General features: G+C 26.9%; 1 protein-coding gene across 3 annotated transcripts in view; it reads right to left on the bottom strand.

Moving 5' to 3' along the window:
- Nucleotides 1-5,802: 5,802 nt before the first annotated feature.
- LOC105844832 (NACHT, LRR and PYD domains-containing protein 12) overlaps nt 5,803-17,340 on the bottom strand; it is a 72,316-nt gene continuing 60,778 nt past the window's right edge. For 2 of the 3 annotated variants that reach the window (XM_065818560.1, XM_065818559.1), the window contains one exon: nt 5,803-6,463. In XM_065818560.1, coding sequence (XP_065674632.1) covers nt 5,898-6,463 — 566 coding nt within the window. In that variant the 3' untranslated portion in view covers nt 5,803-5,897. Of the gene's footprint in view, nt 6,464-7,619; nt 7,647-17,340 lie in introns of those variants that run through there. The other variant, XM_065818561.1, reaches the window with a different exon arrangement.

Raw genomic sequence — 17,340 nt, forward strand, 5'->3', positions numbered from 1 at the left:
TGCAAATGAACTTGCAAGTTGTCTGTATAAACTATTAAAGTTAATTATTCAAGACTGCCCTAATATATCAATTAATAAAATTATTTTGTGGTCTCATTCTTGTGTTCCCCAGAATAAGAACTCAATTGTGTCTATGGCAATAAAAAGTTTTCAAAATGAAAGCAGAATACCACTCATTGAACAGAAGTATAGTGAACCTGGTCATAGTTCAGTACAGAATATTGACACTGCACGTAGTGTGATTGAGAAAAAATTAAGACATTTTGAGATTTACAGTCCTCCTACCTTATTCAAGTTACTGTCATCTATTGAAAAAACTTCTAGAGTAGAGTTGAAAGTCATACAAATGTACAAAGATGACTTCAAAAACTTCAAACTTGCTTCCAAGTCTTTATATTTCCATAAAGTGCCTTTTACAAAGGTAAAACTAATGTGTCATGAAAAACATCTACCTTTTCATTCTAAATTCAAAAAATTGTTCTCTGGTCCGTTAATTGAAGAAAGATTGGTAAAAGGTACCCCTCAGAGAAAGAATAAACAGACAGTTAAAGTTCTGAAAGAATTTCCTCCATTAAAAAGTGATTCAACACGTTTTTTGCTCTCAGATAAAAAAATTAATAACCTTAAGTCAATGGTAAAATATTTTGATGGTGATGATCTTGAATTTTATAATACTCTTTTTAAGTCACAAAGTCTGAACAATTAAATATATCACTTTGTAAAATGTTTTAATAAACGTATATATTTATTTCTTTATTGTAAAAAAAAGGAACAATAATGGATAGGGTTGTTTTTTATATTTAAGGTTTAAGTTATTTATATCATTTTTCACAGACAAATTAAAATATGTGTGAAAAATTAGTTATTTTATTTTTAATTATTCGAAAATAAATAATATTAATAAAAATTGCTTAATGTAAAAAAAAAAGTATAAGAAGCTTATTAATTTCTATATAAGAAGCTTGAAGATTAAAAACTGTATGTTTCTGAATATAATGCCGATAAATTGGTTACCGAGAAAGAATTAAAGGAAAAAAATGCGAAGGACAGTGAAAATAAAATTATACTAAAGTTATAAGTCATTGTTAGTTACAACATAAGAAAATTTAACCTTAATTCACCTACTATCAAATTAATTGCATCTATGACAATTGTATTCCGACAAAATGTTCTGATTTCGAAATACATTTGTTGTATTTGAAAAACAGTGCTCTTAGTTACGGGAAAATGTTTTATTTTTTTTATTTTTTTAAAAAATTTAAACAACAACTTATATTGATTTTAGTTAACTTTGTTAAATTTCAACATGTAACTAAATTTACTAAAAGAGATTTTGTACTTTAAACTTTGAATGCAAATTTCTCAATTTAAACACAGTGTCGTATACGACAATTGTATTCCGGGCTGACGATATATATATATATATATATATATATATATATATATATATATATATATATATATATATATATATATATATATATATATATATATATATATATATATATATATATATATATATATATATATATATATATATATATATATATATATTTAAAAAACAATCGTAAAACGGCATAATCCATTAAACCTTATAAATTGATTGCGTTACAAGTTTCAATGACAAAAAAAATTCTTTGTTTGGATAGCAATCCGCTTTTTAGAGGACACTTTTTTAAGAATATAGTCTTTTACCGAATTTCTAATAATTTGGATTGTTTTCTGTAAAAACCAACTTGTGCACTTTGCTTTGCTTTCCTGTAAAATGGTAGAGTATGTTATCTTGCATATTGTTTTCTCTTTGGAAAGTCATTAATTTCTATTATATTTTTTAAAACGTTTCTTTTACCTTCAATATCTAATTATACTAGAGAAACACAAATATTGTTTCTGAATCTACGGTGTACGTTCGGTTTCTGTTTGCCTGCTTATGCTTCTCTCGTATTATTCTTAAAAGGTTAATCTCTGTTCGCTTTTTAAAACATTTTTTCTTTCCTAATTGCTATTGCCTAGAGTTATTTAAACTCGAAACTAGGTTGTGATCAACATACTTCTTTTATTTGTTGTTTTAATTGTTAATACGATATGTAGTAGATTATAACCATTTTATTTTTTTCATATTGTTAATATGCTTATTTTAAAGAAGATACGCATAAAAAATAAACATTTTTATGATAAACAGTGACATCGACCGCCACACTATGCGTCGCGAATTGGAAGAAGGGCTTTACTTACTTTTCTGAAGAAAAAATTAAATTTTAATATTTTAATTCTTTTTTAACCCAAACAAGTTAGCATTAATTAATAAAAAAAATGTGTATTTCAAATTTTTTAAATTTGTTTTTTTAAGTGCGGGGTTTTCAGGGGTAAAAAAAAAAGGGTTTTTATTAAATCTTTATATAACATAAGATAATTTCTCTCGCATCAAATCTTGGAAAAATAATTTTATCACCATTTCAATTATTAAACAAACTCCGTAAGTTAAAGCTTGATTCTCCTTTCCCTAACATTTTAGTTGTTCTTAGAATCTTTTGTACTCTTCCTGTGACCAGTTGCACAAGCAGAATGCTCTTTCAGCACGCTTGCAAGAGTTAAAAATGTTTTACGTTTAACGACGTGTCAAGATCAACTTTCTAATTTGGGAAGACTGGCAATTCAGACGTCTCTTGCTAAGAAGTTAGACTTTGATGCAGTTATCAAACTTTTTGCTAACAAAAAAACTCGCATAGCTCATTTTGACTTATTCTAATTTATTTATTTTTAAATTCTTTTTATTTATTCAAAATAAGTTTTACAATATAAGAATGAATAAAATACATATAGCCAGAATTACAAATTTTGTTAACGTTACAATAATAACGCGGATTCTCGCAGAAGATCATAAGATCTTGTTATCGAGAACCGCCTAAACAGATTTTAAATAAAAATAATCCTTTAATAATTCATATATAAATATTCACACATAAATAAATATATATATTTACACATATTTAAACATACAAACATATAAATATATATACTTACACATATATATATATATATATATATATATATATATATATATATATATATATATATATATATATATATATATATATATATATATATAAGTTAAGATAAAAGATTTCTAAAGAGTATTAATAAAAGACAAAACAAACTTAAAAATATATAAGGATGTTTTCAATTGAGAAAAGAATTAATTAAATACAATTATTTATTTTGAACATTTAAAATTCAAAACAATATTTAAAAAGAAAGTAAACTAAAGAATATTCTTGTTTTCCCTATTAAAGATGAAAGTTTTATTTTAATTTTCTTTTTTATATATTTCTTCTTTTTTATATTTCAAGTAAATTACTAAAAATATCAATATTAAAGAAAAGACAACTTAATTAAAATGCTTTTTATTTCATAATATTTAGCTAAATAAACTAATTTCTAACTACTAAAACTTGTTTAAAATATGTAAGGATTCGTTGACCAACCTAACTAATTAAAGACATATCATGTTATAGACTTTAGGTTAGATAAATTCAGGTTACGTTTTTAATATATATATAAATTTTACTGTAAAAAAAAAAAGAATTCGCGAAAATTTTTACCCCGGGGCTCGGCTTGGCTCTCTACGGTTCTGGTCAGAGCAAACATCGAACCTCAGAACTCTTGGTTCTGAAAAAAAGCTCCAACCACAGCACCGCAGCTGCTATGAAGTTATTTCGCATTTTCAATAGTAATTGCTATAAATTGTTCCTTATATCAATAAGATATTAGAGTAGGTAACGACGCTCCTTAAGGAGCTGAATTTGTCTATGCGGACCTTGGTGATGTGGCCTCCACAAGGCAATTAGCTGGAGGAGGATAAACCACAATACCTTCATATCAAGTGATTTGTCGGCGTACATTAATTAGGTGACCTGATTAACTGTATATGTTGCACTTTCTAACATTGCGTGCAATTCCTCTCCGCTTTCTCTATGCTTTCTTTCTAACACGACTACTTCTGTCTTTCACTCTAAAATATCTTCGTTCTTCCCAAACTCACTTTACTCTTGGTCTGTAGAGTGGGTTACGACGCTATTAATTAGCTGAACTTGTCTTTGCGGGCCTTGGTAATGAGGCCTCCGTTTGGTAATTAGCTGGAGGATGATAAACCACAATACCAGTTCATATCAAGTGAAAGTAAAGATTAATTTCAATAATAAAGTTGATTTCAATCAGTTATAATAATAATGACAAAGTTAAAAACAAAACAAAAAAAGAAACAAAAAAAGTTTAAACGTTAATTAAGATTAACATTTATTTATTATCTATAATTTTTATCATTATATATAGTTTTCTTATCATTATAATATTTATCATTAATATGATTGTTATTGATGAAGATTAACATAAATTTAAATTATCATTTAAAAGTATATTCTTTTAAAACCTGAACATTCAATATTAAAAAATATATATTTAAACTATTACTAGTAATAAAAGATACTGTTTAATGTAAATAAGCAAAATTTATATATAAAAGCAAAATTAAGGCATTCAAAGTCAAAGCAGGTACAATGACTAATTAATAAAAATTTTTGAAAAACAATGATTTATAAGTGGTGAAAACAAAGAGTTATAATAAAGCTGGAGTGAGAACGAGGTAAAAATACGTCATTTTTCAAGGAACAGTGTTAGTAGTAGCATAACTTTCAATTAAATATCGTGAAATTATTATTTAAAGTTATCACATTTAATTCTATTCCACCTTTTAAAAAATATATTCAATAATATTGTTTCAAAACGTAATAAATAATCAAAGCATTGCAAATAAAAGATGGAAGTTTTCAAATATTCGTAAACAATATTTAGAGTTGAAATAATATTTAGAGTAAAATCCTGGAGAGATAATGCATAATAATAAATTATAATAATATGTAATAAGATAATATATAATAATGATAGATAAGTTCCTTGTCGAAAAAATGTTCTTTAAGAACGTAACAAATCTATAGCTGAACGAAGAAGCAAAAGATAAGGTTCAAACTAGTAATAGAGATGGTCTAAAATTTTGATATTTATACTTAGTATCGAAGTATTTAGAAAACAATTACTTTACAAAGGCGCCATTTTGACTTGCCGCTGTAATAACTATACAAAAATTTTACGATATACACGATTTTAAACAATTTTCGGCTTCGTTCTTCCTCGATCTACTCTATTATACCTTTTTGGTGTATAGATGAAATTTTTATTATGAATGAGTTTTCTTTCTTTCTGTGATTTAAGTGAGACAAATATTTTATAAAATTAAATCGAGACCCAAAATAGATCAACGAAGTCACAAAACACAGTCAAATTTTTTGCCTTGATTTTGGTCCAATATATTATCCTATTAAAAATTCATATGAAAAATCTGTTTCACTCATTTCACAGAACAATCTTACAAGAACAAGTATGCAGAAAATTTTTTTTTATATTGTGTACATCTTTATATACGTTAGACGGGCCCTTTCAATATTTTGGTGGTTTTTGCACCAGCTACAAGCGCCATTTTACTAAAAAAAAATTATTCTTGTTATTTTTTTTACTAATTTTGTTATTTACTTTGTGTATATTAAGTTAAATTTAAGAAATATTATTAATTATTCAAAAAAAAAGTAAAAAATAGAAAAAAAAAATTCTCAAGGGGTTTCCACATTAAATAAGACGCTGAACGTAACTTTTTTATATTGCGAGTCAACTTACCTGTTGAGTATACGCTTTGGGGTAAAATATTTTTTCAATTTTAAAAGACCCCGATCGGGCACATAATAAAAAACCTTTTTTTAGCCAAATTCACATTCTTTAAAAATCATTTTAATATATACAAAATTTTAAAACTACATTGTAATAAAAAATATTCTATGTATATATATTTACTTTTTGTGAATTGCATTTTTTTTAAATTCTTTTCTGCTATTCCAAATTCTTCCGCGAAACGCTATCCTAAATACACTGAGCTTTAAATTTCCAGTCCATTTCCAAATTTTTCTGAGATAATTGCATTCGTCATGAACGTAAATAAATAATTCTTCACATATATTAAACCATGGAACAAAATTTTCAAATTCATTTTCTAATATTTGATGTGCTCGACATTCTATAGTCAACTGTTTAATTTTGTTACTCGATTCCCGTTCACCCATTTCACATGGATATAATAAAGTTACATTTACAGCCTTTGTCGAACATTTCTTGATGAGATTCTTTTCTTCTTCAGAAAATACTTTTTTGTGAACAAATAAATGTATTACCCTTTTATCAGAGTTTATGAGATTGACAAAATATGTATCACAAGAAACTTGATAAGAAGTTTTTCCATCTTTAATCGAGATATTCCAATCTCTTTCAACAATCGATGCTTTTATCTCATTGGTGAATGATGATTGAGACTCGTAGAAACATTCAATGAATAACTCCTGAGTGTAAAAAGTTCTAAAGACTAAAGAAGAAAATAATCATGAAAATATGATTTGCAGAATAAATTTTAAAGGATATACATATAAGGATAGATTTTACAAAATAAATTTTTTTTTTTTTTTAAACTATACCGGTTTTATTTTTTAAACTATACCGCATACTAGGCTGATAGGAAATTTTTTTAAACACTTTTGTAATCTTCGGTTTTATATAAATATTAGGTTGAATTCTCTTAGTTTTGAAATTTATATATTTTTGATTTTAAATATTAAAAGTAACAAAAAAGAGTTGCTTTAAGTTAGGGGTGTCCCGGATAGGTTATCCGGAACTTTGTATATTATCCGGTATCGACCTGGATAATAAAATAATCCGGTTAGTTATACCGGATATTTCATGTTTATCAATAATAAGAAAAAAACTTGTATAAGCTATTGGTGCAGTTTTAAAGATGCACAGTTTAGGCATGATCAAATCATTTGGTAATTGACAGAGTGATAGAACCTAGAACACAAACTTTAACGTGTTCATCTTTTTGAATAATCTAATAATTAATCTAAATTAAATTAAAAAAATGATTCAATAAAAAATTGCCCAAGTTGAATTAAGAACTAACTGTACACAAGAACTACAGATTTTATTACTCATTTATAAATTTATTTGCATTATGATGTATAAACAACAACATTTATCCGCGTTGAGGTAACAGCCTTGATCGCTTTTTCTCATAAATATTTTAGCAGTGAAAACTTTTCTTCATATTTCCAATAATTTAAAGCATCATTGTCTTTATCTAAAATAGATTGATTAAAGAAAACATCAACTTCTTGAGCAGCTTGTATAATGGAGATTTGATCTGAATTTATATGACCATCATTTTCTGAAAAATGATTACAAATGAAGTTACAAAATACAATTTTTGTAAATATATCTTAAAAATTAAGATAAAATTGGCAAAGTAATTTTCATAAACAGCTTACAAAACTTTTACAAGAATTAAATATAAATATGACATTTAAATCAGTTATTTATAATATACAGTAAAATGTTATAATAAAATAATAATTAAATGATAATTTGATAATAATAGTAAAAATTGATAATCTTATTTAGTTTTGATAAACTACTAATAAACGACAGGTTTGTTGTAAATTTTCTTAGAAACAGAAAAAAGTTCTTACCTTCATTTCCTTCATATTCCGCAAGTTCTAAAAAGCAAGAATCAAAGTCATTCTCTGTCAAATCAACTTTCTTTTTTTTGGCTTTTGGTGTTAAATGATTGGAACTAGTAGCAATATTAATAACTTATGGCGAAAGTTCATTTTCATTTCTTTGATTTTTCACTACAGCCTCTAATAGCATTGATCTTGCTTGCTCTCTTTTATCAATAGAAAGAAATTTGAGCTTGTAGCGAAGATCAATAATGGTGGATAAAACATATCTCTCATCATTTGTAATATCTAGATTATCTTGAGAAAAGAATCTGTTATTTAAAGATGCTAGAATATGTTTTGTTATTTGAAATGTATCATCTTTTTGATCAACTTTTGATAAAAATCTTTGTAAAGTACATATATTCGGAACTACTGTTGACAAACTACAAACATCAGAACTCATAAACTTAGTAAGTTCATAAAAAGGTTTCAAAATATGCAATAGACTTTCAATGAGTTTCCAATCATTTGATGTGAATGTTGGCAGCTCATTATGATCAGCTATATATATTTGAACTGCTCTTTTAAGCTTCTGAAGTCGTTCTAACATTAAATATGCTCTATTTCAACGAGTGGGGACATCTTGCACTAAAAGTAGAGGCTAAAAACTAAAAGTTTCATTTTGTTGTTGTTGTAATAACTTAAATTCTGCACATGCCTTTGATGAATGATTAAAATGGCCTGCTATCCTACGTGCTTTAGCTAATAAATCTATTAATAATCTTTGGGACAAAACTGCATCCTTAATCACAAGCTGCAATAAATAAATTGTGCAATGAACTGATGTTATTTGAGCAAGTTTACTTCCTAGAGACATATTAGCAGCACCATCTTTAACTAAAATATGTCTTCTATTTGAATTAATTTCCCAGCTTTCTAACATATTGATGAATTTCCCAGTTATATTTATTCCTTTGTGAGATTCTGGAAAATGTGAAGCATAGAGTACAGCATATTTGCGTTCAAAAATTATTTTTTATCCAATGTCCTGATAAAGAAATAAATGTTTCATTAGATGAGGAACAAGTCCAAATATCAGAAGTAAAACTTATGGACTGTGATTTTTTAATTTTATTAAAAACTTTCTTCTTTATATCATCATACAATTGAGGAAGAGCATTCTCTGAAAAAAAATGTCTGCTTGGGATTAAATACCTAGGCTGTAAATGAGCCATTAAACTAATAATCCATAATCTTTAGTAATACTGTAGTAATAGTTGGTAATCTAAAGCGATCATCATAGCTATTTTTTTATGTATTCGACTTTTCATCATTAATATCCCATATCTTTTTTGATGAAATACTATCTTTGATAGACATTTGTTTTTTCTTTTCACACATTTTCTTTAAAATTAGAATGCTACCTTTTAAACGTTCTTGTGGAGTTAAAGATGCTGAAGGTTCAATATTATATTTTCTTTCCTCTTCATACAGTTTTAAATTAAACTTTTTGGCGTGATTGTGCAGTGGTGTTGTAAAAAACGATTTTTGACCAGAATTATTAGATCCCTTGCTTATCTGTTTTCCACATGGAATGCAAATTACTATCGATTCAGAAGGATCATTTATTTTAAAAAGCTTCCAAACAAAACTTGTCATTGTAGAATCTTTACCGTGGTGATATTTTGTAATATTTGGTTTAATAAAATACCTGTTGAAGGTTTTGTATAAAAAAATAATTTTAACATATCCGGTATCCGGCTGGATATTTAAAACAAGCTATCCGGGACACCCCTACTTTAATTAAAATGAAAAAATCATAGCATTCTGTTGTGTGGTTTTCGTAGAGGTTATGGTACTCAGCATGCGCTTTTTATTTTACTGAAAAATTGACAAGAATGCTTGCATAAAGGAGATATTATTGGGTACATGCTTATGGATCTTTCAAAAGCTTACGACCTGATCCCTCATGATTTATTAATAGCTAAATTGGAAGCTTATGATTTTTCTCATGAAAGCCTTAAACTTTTACTATTATAGAGATCTGAGAGATTGTAAACAAAGGGTTAAATTGAGTTCATCATTTTTTGAATGGTTAGGAGTTTCATTAGGAGTACCTCAAGGATCAATCCATGGGCCAATATTCTTTAATATATTTATAAATGACCATTTTTTATTTATTAAAGACTCTGAGATTTGCAATTTTGCTGATGATAATACTCTCTGTGTTTGTGATAATAACTTAGAGAGCGTTATTCTTCGATTGCAAAAGGAAACACTAAACATGTTACGATCATATAGTTAAAATTAAACCATTCGTTTAATTTTAACTATATGATCGTAAATGCCAAAAAATTTCAATTTCTTATAGTTGGTAAAAAATATTCAAACAGCCAATTTATAATGGTTGGCGACGACAAGATTTTTGCTTTGGATAAATTTAAGCTACTTGGGGTTACAATTGATAAGGATTTAAAGTTTGGTGATCACATTAAAAGTCTATGCGGAAAAGCTAATAGTAAGTGCTTTGCCCTTTCTCGAATAAAAAGTTTTCTATTTTATAAACAAGCAACTCTATTATTTGACGCTTACATTTTATCAAATTTTTCATACTGCCCTATGATTTGGATGTTTTGCTAAAAATACAATGACAACCTTATTAATAAAACTCATAAAAAAACACTTCATTTAGTCCATAAAAGATTTGATTTGTCTTTGGATGAAATGTTAAAAATAGATAATAACCCAAGAATCCATCTTCGAAATTTGCAATTTTTAATGATTGAAGTTTTTTTAAGGGATTAAACCCTTCATAAATTCAGAGTTTAATCCCTTAATGGCTTAAACTCTGAATTTATGAAGGGCTTTTTTATAAAGAAAACGTTACCATTTCAACTTTGATGTTGCAATAAATTGATGCTACCACTCTAAGGCTCTAATCATAAAAAAATACAAATAATGTCTTAAATAGAGCCACCTTGCTCTGGAATTCCTTTGATAATAAAACCATATGCTCAAAAAGTCTCCAGGTGTTCAAAAATAATATTTTATATTGGAATGGGGAAAAATGTTTTTGTAGAACTTGTAAAACTTAAATTTATGTATTATTATTACTAATCATATCATTTTTACAAATTTATAAACTTTACTTTTTTTACTGATTTTTTAAGGATTTTTTTTCGATATTTTTGTTTCTTTGTATAGTCTATACAGTTTATTATGTTGATTTTAATTAGTTTATTTATAAACTAGTGTATGCAATCAACTATAAATAAAGTTTTGAATTAAAAAACAAGGCTGCAAGCAATTACTTTTAGAGTTGGAAGTTACTAGAAGAGAAAAGATAAAGTTTATAAAGCAACATTAAGATTAACAAGTCGACTTCAAGATTTCAAATTATGTGAATCAGGAAAAAAAAGATGAAGGGAGCAAATTCCAAAGCACTAATGTTCGAGGAAAAAAACTAGACGAATAAGAATTTTCGGAGCACTTAGGAACAGCTACAGTAAAAGAATGAGACTTAATTGAATGACGAGTAACATAAGAATGAGTTTTAGTAGACAGCACAAGAGACGAAAACTTATCACATCTTGAAAAATCTTCTAATTCATCTTTATAAAATATCCTAAATCAATAAAATACTCTAGCCAGATCAATTAAGACAATTCATTTTAAATTATTTGATTAATAACAACAGGTTAATCCATTGCTTGATATTTTAATCACTCCAGCTTCTTTATCTAAAGTGGTTTTCTGCTTAGACTCTTCTACAGCTTGTGGCCCGGACAGCATACCTGTTATAGTCTTGCAGAAGTGTTCTCTGGAGCTGTCATCTATACCTTCAAAACTTTTTAACAAGTGCTTATCAGTCTTGTTTTCCAGCCTACTGGAGTGTGGCATCTGTTATCCCTATTTTCAAAAATTCTGTAGAACAATTAGATTTATCTAACTACCGTCCCATTAGTCTGCTTAGGATCATAAGCAAGGTTTTTAATAAATATCTCTTATCTTGAATCTAAGAATTTACTTTTTGATTATCAATATGGATTATGATCTTCTTGTTCCACTGCTGATTTGTTAATGGTAACAACTGATAGGTTTTATTGTACATTAGATAAAAATGGAGAGGTTAAGGCTATCGCTTTCAACATTTCTAAAATCTTTAATAAAGTTTGGCATGCTGGTCTACTCCATAAGCTCTCTTCTTACAGTGTATCAGGCAGCATTTTAAAAATTATTGAACCTTTCCTTACCAATCGTAGTATAAAAGCTGTCCTCAATTGACAGCACTCTTCTTCATTTCCTGTAACTTCAGGGGTTCCTTGGCCCTGCACTTATTTTAATTTACATTAACAATATCACAATAATTCTTACACCGGCCACATTGATGATACTACTATTTATTCTTGTCTTAATAAGTAGTCAACATCCTCTGATTGCTTGGAGGGGGCATTCATAATTGAAAAGGATCTCACTACTGCTACAGCATGGGGATCTCAGTGGCTGGTAAACTTTAAGTCAGATCTTCCTATAACAGGGTAGCCACATAAAATTTTTATACAAAAAAGAGAATATTAGAGGATTTTAGAGGAGATTTTGCATCTAATTTAGAGGTTTTTTTGTTTCAAAACTACAAAACTTTGAAAAAAAAATTGAGGATTTTAGAGAATTTTTTCTTTTACTATTATAGGTTTAACGCCCATGTTTCTACACTTGTGTGGTTTGGATATGTTTCAATAATGCTATTTTTTATGTTAAATGACATGGATTTGCTAAAGCAATTCTTTACAATCCAATGTCCTTTAAGGCGTTAACCAGTTTTGCAGACCAGGAATGGGTTTTTTTAATATTATATATATTATTACCACCATCAAAAAATTTATTAAATAACTCAAAAAAAAAAAAAAAACTCATAAATTAGTGATTAATAAATGCGTTCTTTAAGTTCTACCAACTTTACTTTCTTCCATTTCAGTTCACTAAGAACATTTTCTTTATCAATTGCAGCTCTTTTCAAGACATTACATTTGGATAAGATTGTTAAATCGTTCTTTTTTTCTGCCCCGAATGCAAATTTATCAGCATCTTTATTAAGCTCAAGTTTCTCAAATTATCTCAAATTTCTTCTATTTGCTTTCATTTACGATTTATGAACAAGTGATTGTTGATATATATACAGACCAAAGAGATCTGAACCAATTTCCAGAGAAATTGGTTCAGATCTCTTTGGTCTGCAAATTTCTTCTATTTGCTTTCATTTATGATTTATGAACAAGCGATTGTTGATATATATATACAGGCCAAAGAGATATGAACCAATATCCAGAGAAAGAGCTTCCAAAGAAATGAGTCCAACCGATCTTTAGATTCTTTAAATTCTCTAAATAACTCTGTATTAGCCTAAACAACATTTGATAAAAATTTTGAAAACTCTTGTTTGGTTTTCATCACAGTTTCAGACGTTAGTTTTTTTAAACCAACAAGAATTTCAAGCATTTTTTCTGATAAAGCTGTTGAGGATTTTAGAGAATCTGTGGCCACCCTGTATAATTATGAACGGTAATGCACTCAATGAGTCATCTACACTACGCCTTCTATAATTAACTCTAACTTCTGATCTTTCTTGGAAACTATAGAGTAAAATTTTTTTTTTTAATAATGTGAAAGAGTAAAAGCGGGTCAAACCAATCATACTATTTTTTTGATCTCTGATCGAAAGATTTAAATAAAACCGGAAATGTTAGGAATGTTTAAAAAATAAAAACACCAGAAGAAAGAGAATCATCTCCTATATTCAAATGTGTCAAAATAAAATTACATTTAATTAAAAAAAAAACTAAAGAAATAAAAAACATTTGTGGTTTTAGAGAAACCTCAATTTAAATTTGACCGGACTTTTTTTGTGTCCACCAGATATATAAATTTTATTTATTTTGATAAATTTTGATAAACATTTATCGGTAATATAGTAGCTGTTTAAAAATAATTTATTAAATACTAAAATTAAATTAATTCGAAATTATACAAATATACATTTTATTATACATTTGTAATTAAATAACTTAATTATGCCTAAACTGATATTAAAATATTTCATCGGATGACAGAAAACTAAAGCATTTATAATAGTTGAGTTACATTTAAACTATATTATAAATTAAAAATAATTAAACAATACTTAAAACACAAAACTATATAAATACATACATACATACATACATATATATAACTACTAATAAATATAATCATATAATTTATTAGTAATTATTTATATAAAAAATATTATATAATATTTTTTTACATTTAATTTCTAATTATAAATTTAATTTTAATACCAATTACATATTTTTTTTTCGTTTTATAGTTAAAAATTAGACAAAAAAAAATTAATATTAAACTTTTTCTTGTAAAACCGATTAATCACATATTTACTTTAAATTCCTTTATTAAGTAGTTTGTGAATTTTTAATTAAATACCTATGTGAAATAAATTATTAATTAAATACCTATGTGAATCAAATTATTAATTAAATATCTATGTGAAATAAATTATTGGATTTTCTCATGTGTTAGTTCCAAGTTCTTCCTATATAAAGTTATTTTACAAAAATGACTCAATGATATTTATTAGTTATTCACTTTCAAGATAACAACAAGTAAAAAGTCATACAATGAAGTAGATATAGAAGCTGCATTAAAAGATATAGAAGAAAAAAATACTTCAATCAGAAAAACTGCATTTAAATATGGCATTCCTTTCTCAACTCTAATAGGCAGCAAGAACAACAAGGCTAGCTTCAAGGGATCAGGATCAGCAACCATACTCTCACAGCAAACAGAGTCAATGATGGTGCATGCCTTTAAGTTCCTATGTGATTGGGGTTATGGTTTAACATAACCCAAATCACATAATATGATGTCATGGACTTCATATGTGGTTATCTTCTTCGTACAAATGAATCAAGCCAATTTAAAAATGGCAGGCCTGGCAAAGACTGGTTCGATATATTTATGAATGGATGCACAGTGGTCTGAAAAACTTGATTTTTAGCCAAATTAAAAAAAAAAAAATCTGTAATTTTTTTTATTATTATTATTATTATTATTTTTAAACACAACATTATCCAGGCTATTCAAAAATATATAGGTTTTATATTTTTTTGTCAGTAACCGCATTCAAGAGCGATTAAAAATCGATGAATAATTTCTTGCAAAAGTACAACATTTTTTCATTTGTGTATAAACTTAAAACTATATGAACACACCTATAGATTTTTTTTTATAACAAATTTTATAATATAGAGTTTAATTTGAAATAATAATAATTTTTTTATTATTGTATATTTGCATAAGTTATTTATGTTTGAAACTAGCATAAAATAAAAGGTTTTTCTTCAATTTCAACTTCTTCCTTAAACTTAAGTCCGCATGCATGAACTTGATTGATATGATTTTACTAAATCATCCTAATATGCATATATTATTAAAAAAAAAATCAGCTGCAGATATAATTATTTAAAGCAACTTTAAAGTTGGTTTAAATAATTATATCTGCAAAAACTCCCAAAATATACCTATTTTATGTTATCAAAAATACTAGTCTCTAATTTTGTAAAAATTAAACTAACAATACATGTTCAAAAACATTTTTTTTTCTTTACACAATTGTACTTGTTACTTAAATTGTTAAAAATAGTCAAATATTCATTTTTATTTTATTTTTATAAAATATTCCATATATGTAACTAGATGAAAATACTTAAAATATATGCATACTTTAGATTTAAAATCCATGTAAAATGCAAAGTCCGCTATAAAAACATTATATTTATAGTATACTTTGAACATCTATTATCGCTTAATAATTCCTAAAAAAATCCGCTGCAGATAATTAAAATAAAGGAACTAATATTCATTGCAAACTATACCACATTTTTATTCATATCTTTGTTATTCCATATTGTATGATATGTTATGAAACCACAAGCAAAAAAATGAAAACTTTTTCTGAAATTCTCGACTGGGCAGCTTATGTAATATCTGAACAACAAAACCTTTAAACCAAAAACTGTTTTTAGATTTGGATTCGGCATTATCGATTTAGTCTAGAAATATCAAAATTTTAATTTTGGCAAAAAATCAAGTTTTTTTGTGCGATGGTCTAAAGAAATTTCCACAAAAAAACTCCTAATTTAGCATCTGCCAGAGCCACTTTTTGTACGCAAGAAATAACTGATAATTATTTTAAAGTTGTCACTAAACAATATCAGTTGTCTGGTATAAATTCTGGTTGTCACATTTGGAATTGTGATGAAACAGGTTTCTGTGATGATCAAGGCAAAGCAATGTAGTATGTCGAAAAGATGTAAAGCGTGTTTTGAAACTCACTGTTACAATGAAAAAATCAATTAAACGGTGAATAATTGCTTTAATGCTGATGGATACTTTACACCATCATTTGTAGTATACAAAACGAAAATACGAGTGGGCTTTAGGTGGGTTCAACTGACACCAAATATTCAATTTCTAATTCTGGTTGGATGGAGCATAACACATTGAGTTGAAGGAAGTGTATATACCAGAATGTCAAGCTCTTAGTTGTACTAATATTTTACATCTTGATGGACTTATGTCTCACGTCAGTTTAGCAGCTGTATTGCTATCATGAAAACAATATAATTTTGATTTGTCTACCAGCCCACTCATCTCACATTTTTCAGCCACTGGACAGAGATGCCTATTGCCATGTTAAGCAAGTGTGGAAGGCAGTTCTTATCAAATATTACAAAGACACAAAATTTAGATAAAGAATTATTGCTCCGTTGCTCAAACAGGTGTATGAGAGAGGAAAGTGATTAACATGTTTGCACGCTATTGTCGGTATTGAATAGACTGGGCTGTTTTCACTTAACAAAAAAAAAAAAATCAATCAACAGGCATTAGATATCTCTAAAATGTTTAATCAACCAACGTCTTCAATACCATTACGTAAAATAAAACATTATCTTCTGAACCAGTAAGAGCAGCTTTGAGGTTCGACAAGTACGGAGCACTACACAAGAGAATGAAAATCAAAATGGAAAATGAGCTAAAGAGTTTATTTCAAGAAAAAAATCAGTCTCATGTAAAAAAATCGAGGCAATCTAATATTCTGAAAATTGCTGGCCTATGTATTAAAGAACACGGTGTTGTAGATCATCTCAAAAGAAAAGAAGTTAAGCAACTCAAATTAGCTGAAAAACAAGCTAAAAACGTAAAACCATCTGCTAACTCATAGTACCATTGCCAAACACTGCAGAAAAAAAAGTAATTTAAAATTAGAGCCGATTACATCACCTTCAGCCAAAAGAAGAAAAGTTATTAAATGCAAAAGATGTAAAAAAGAATTACATTCAGACATGATGTCATTTCATGCAAGAATCCAAATTGCAATACTTAGCTCTGCAAGAAAACATTAGGTTCAGATTTTTTTTTATTGTAAAAAATGTATAACTTAAATTTTTTATTATTTCTGTATACTATATAAAAAATATATAGCATATGTCTGTATGCTTTATTAAAAATATATACATTTAGATATATAAAATGTTAAATTTATTAAATGTATTTTATATCGATCGGTTTTAACAGAATTTCTGCCAAAAGCTAGCATTTTTTTCTTTGATTTTCATATTTTCAAATACAATTAAATATATATATATATATATATATTAATAAATTATATGCTTTTTGGTATTTTCTATCTTAT

The sequence above is a fragment of the Hydra vulgaris genome, chromosome 14, assembly GCF_038396675.1.
Source record: "Hydra vulgaris chromosome 14, alternate assembly HydraT2T_AEP".
Taxonomy (NCBI): Eukaryota; Metazoa; Cnidaria; class Hydrozoa; order Anthoathecata; family Hydridae; genus Hydra; species Hydra vulgaris.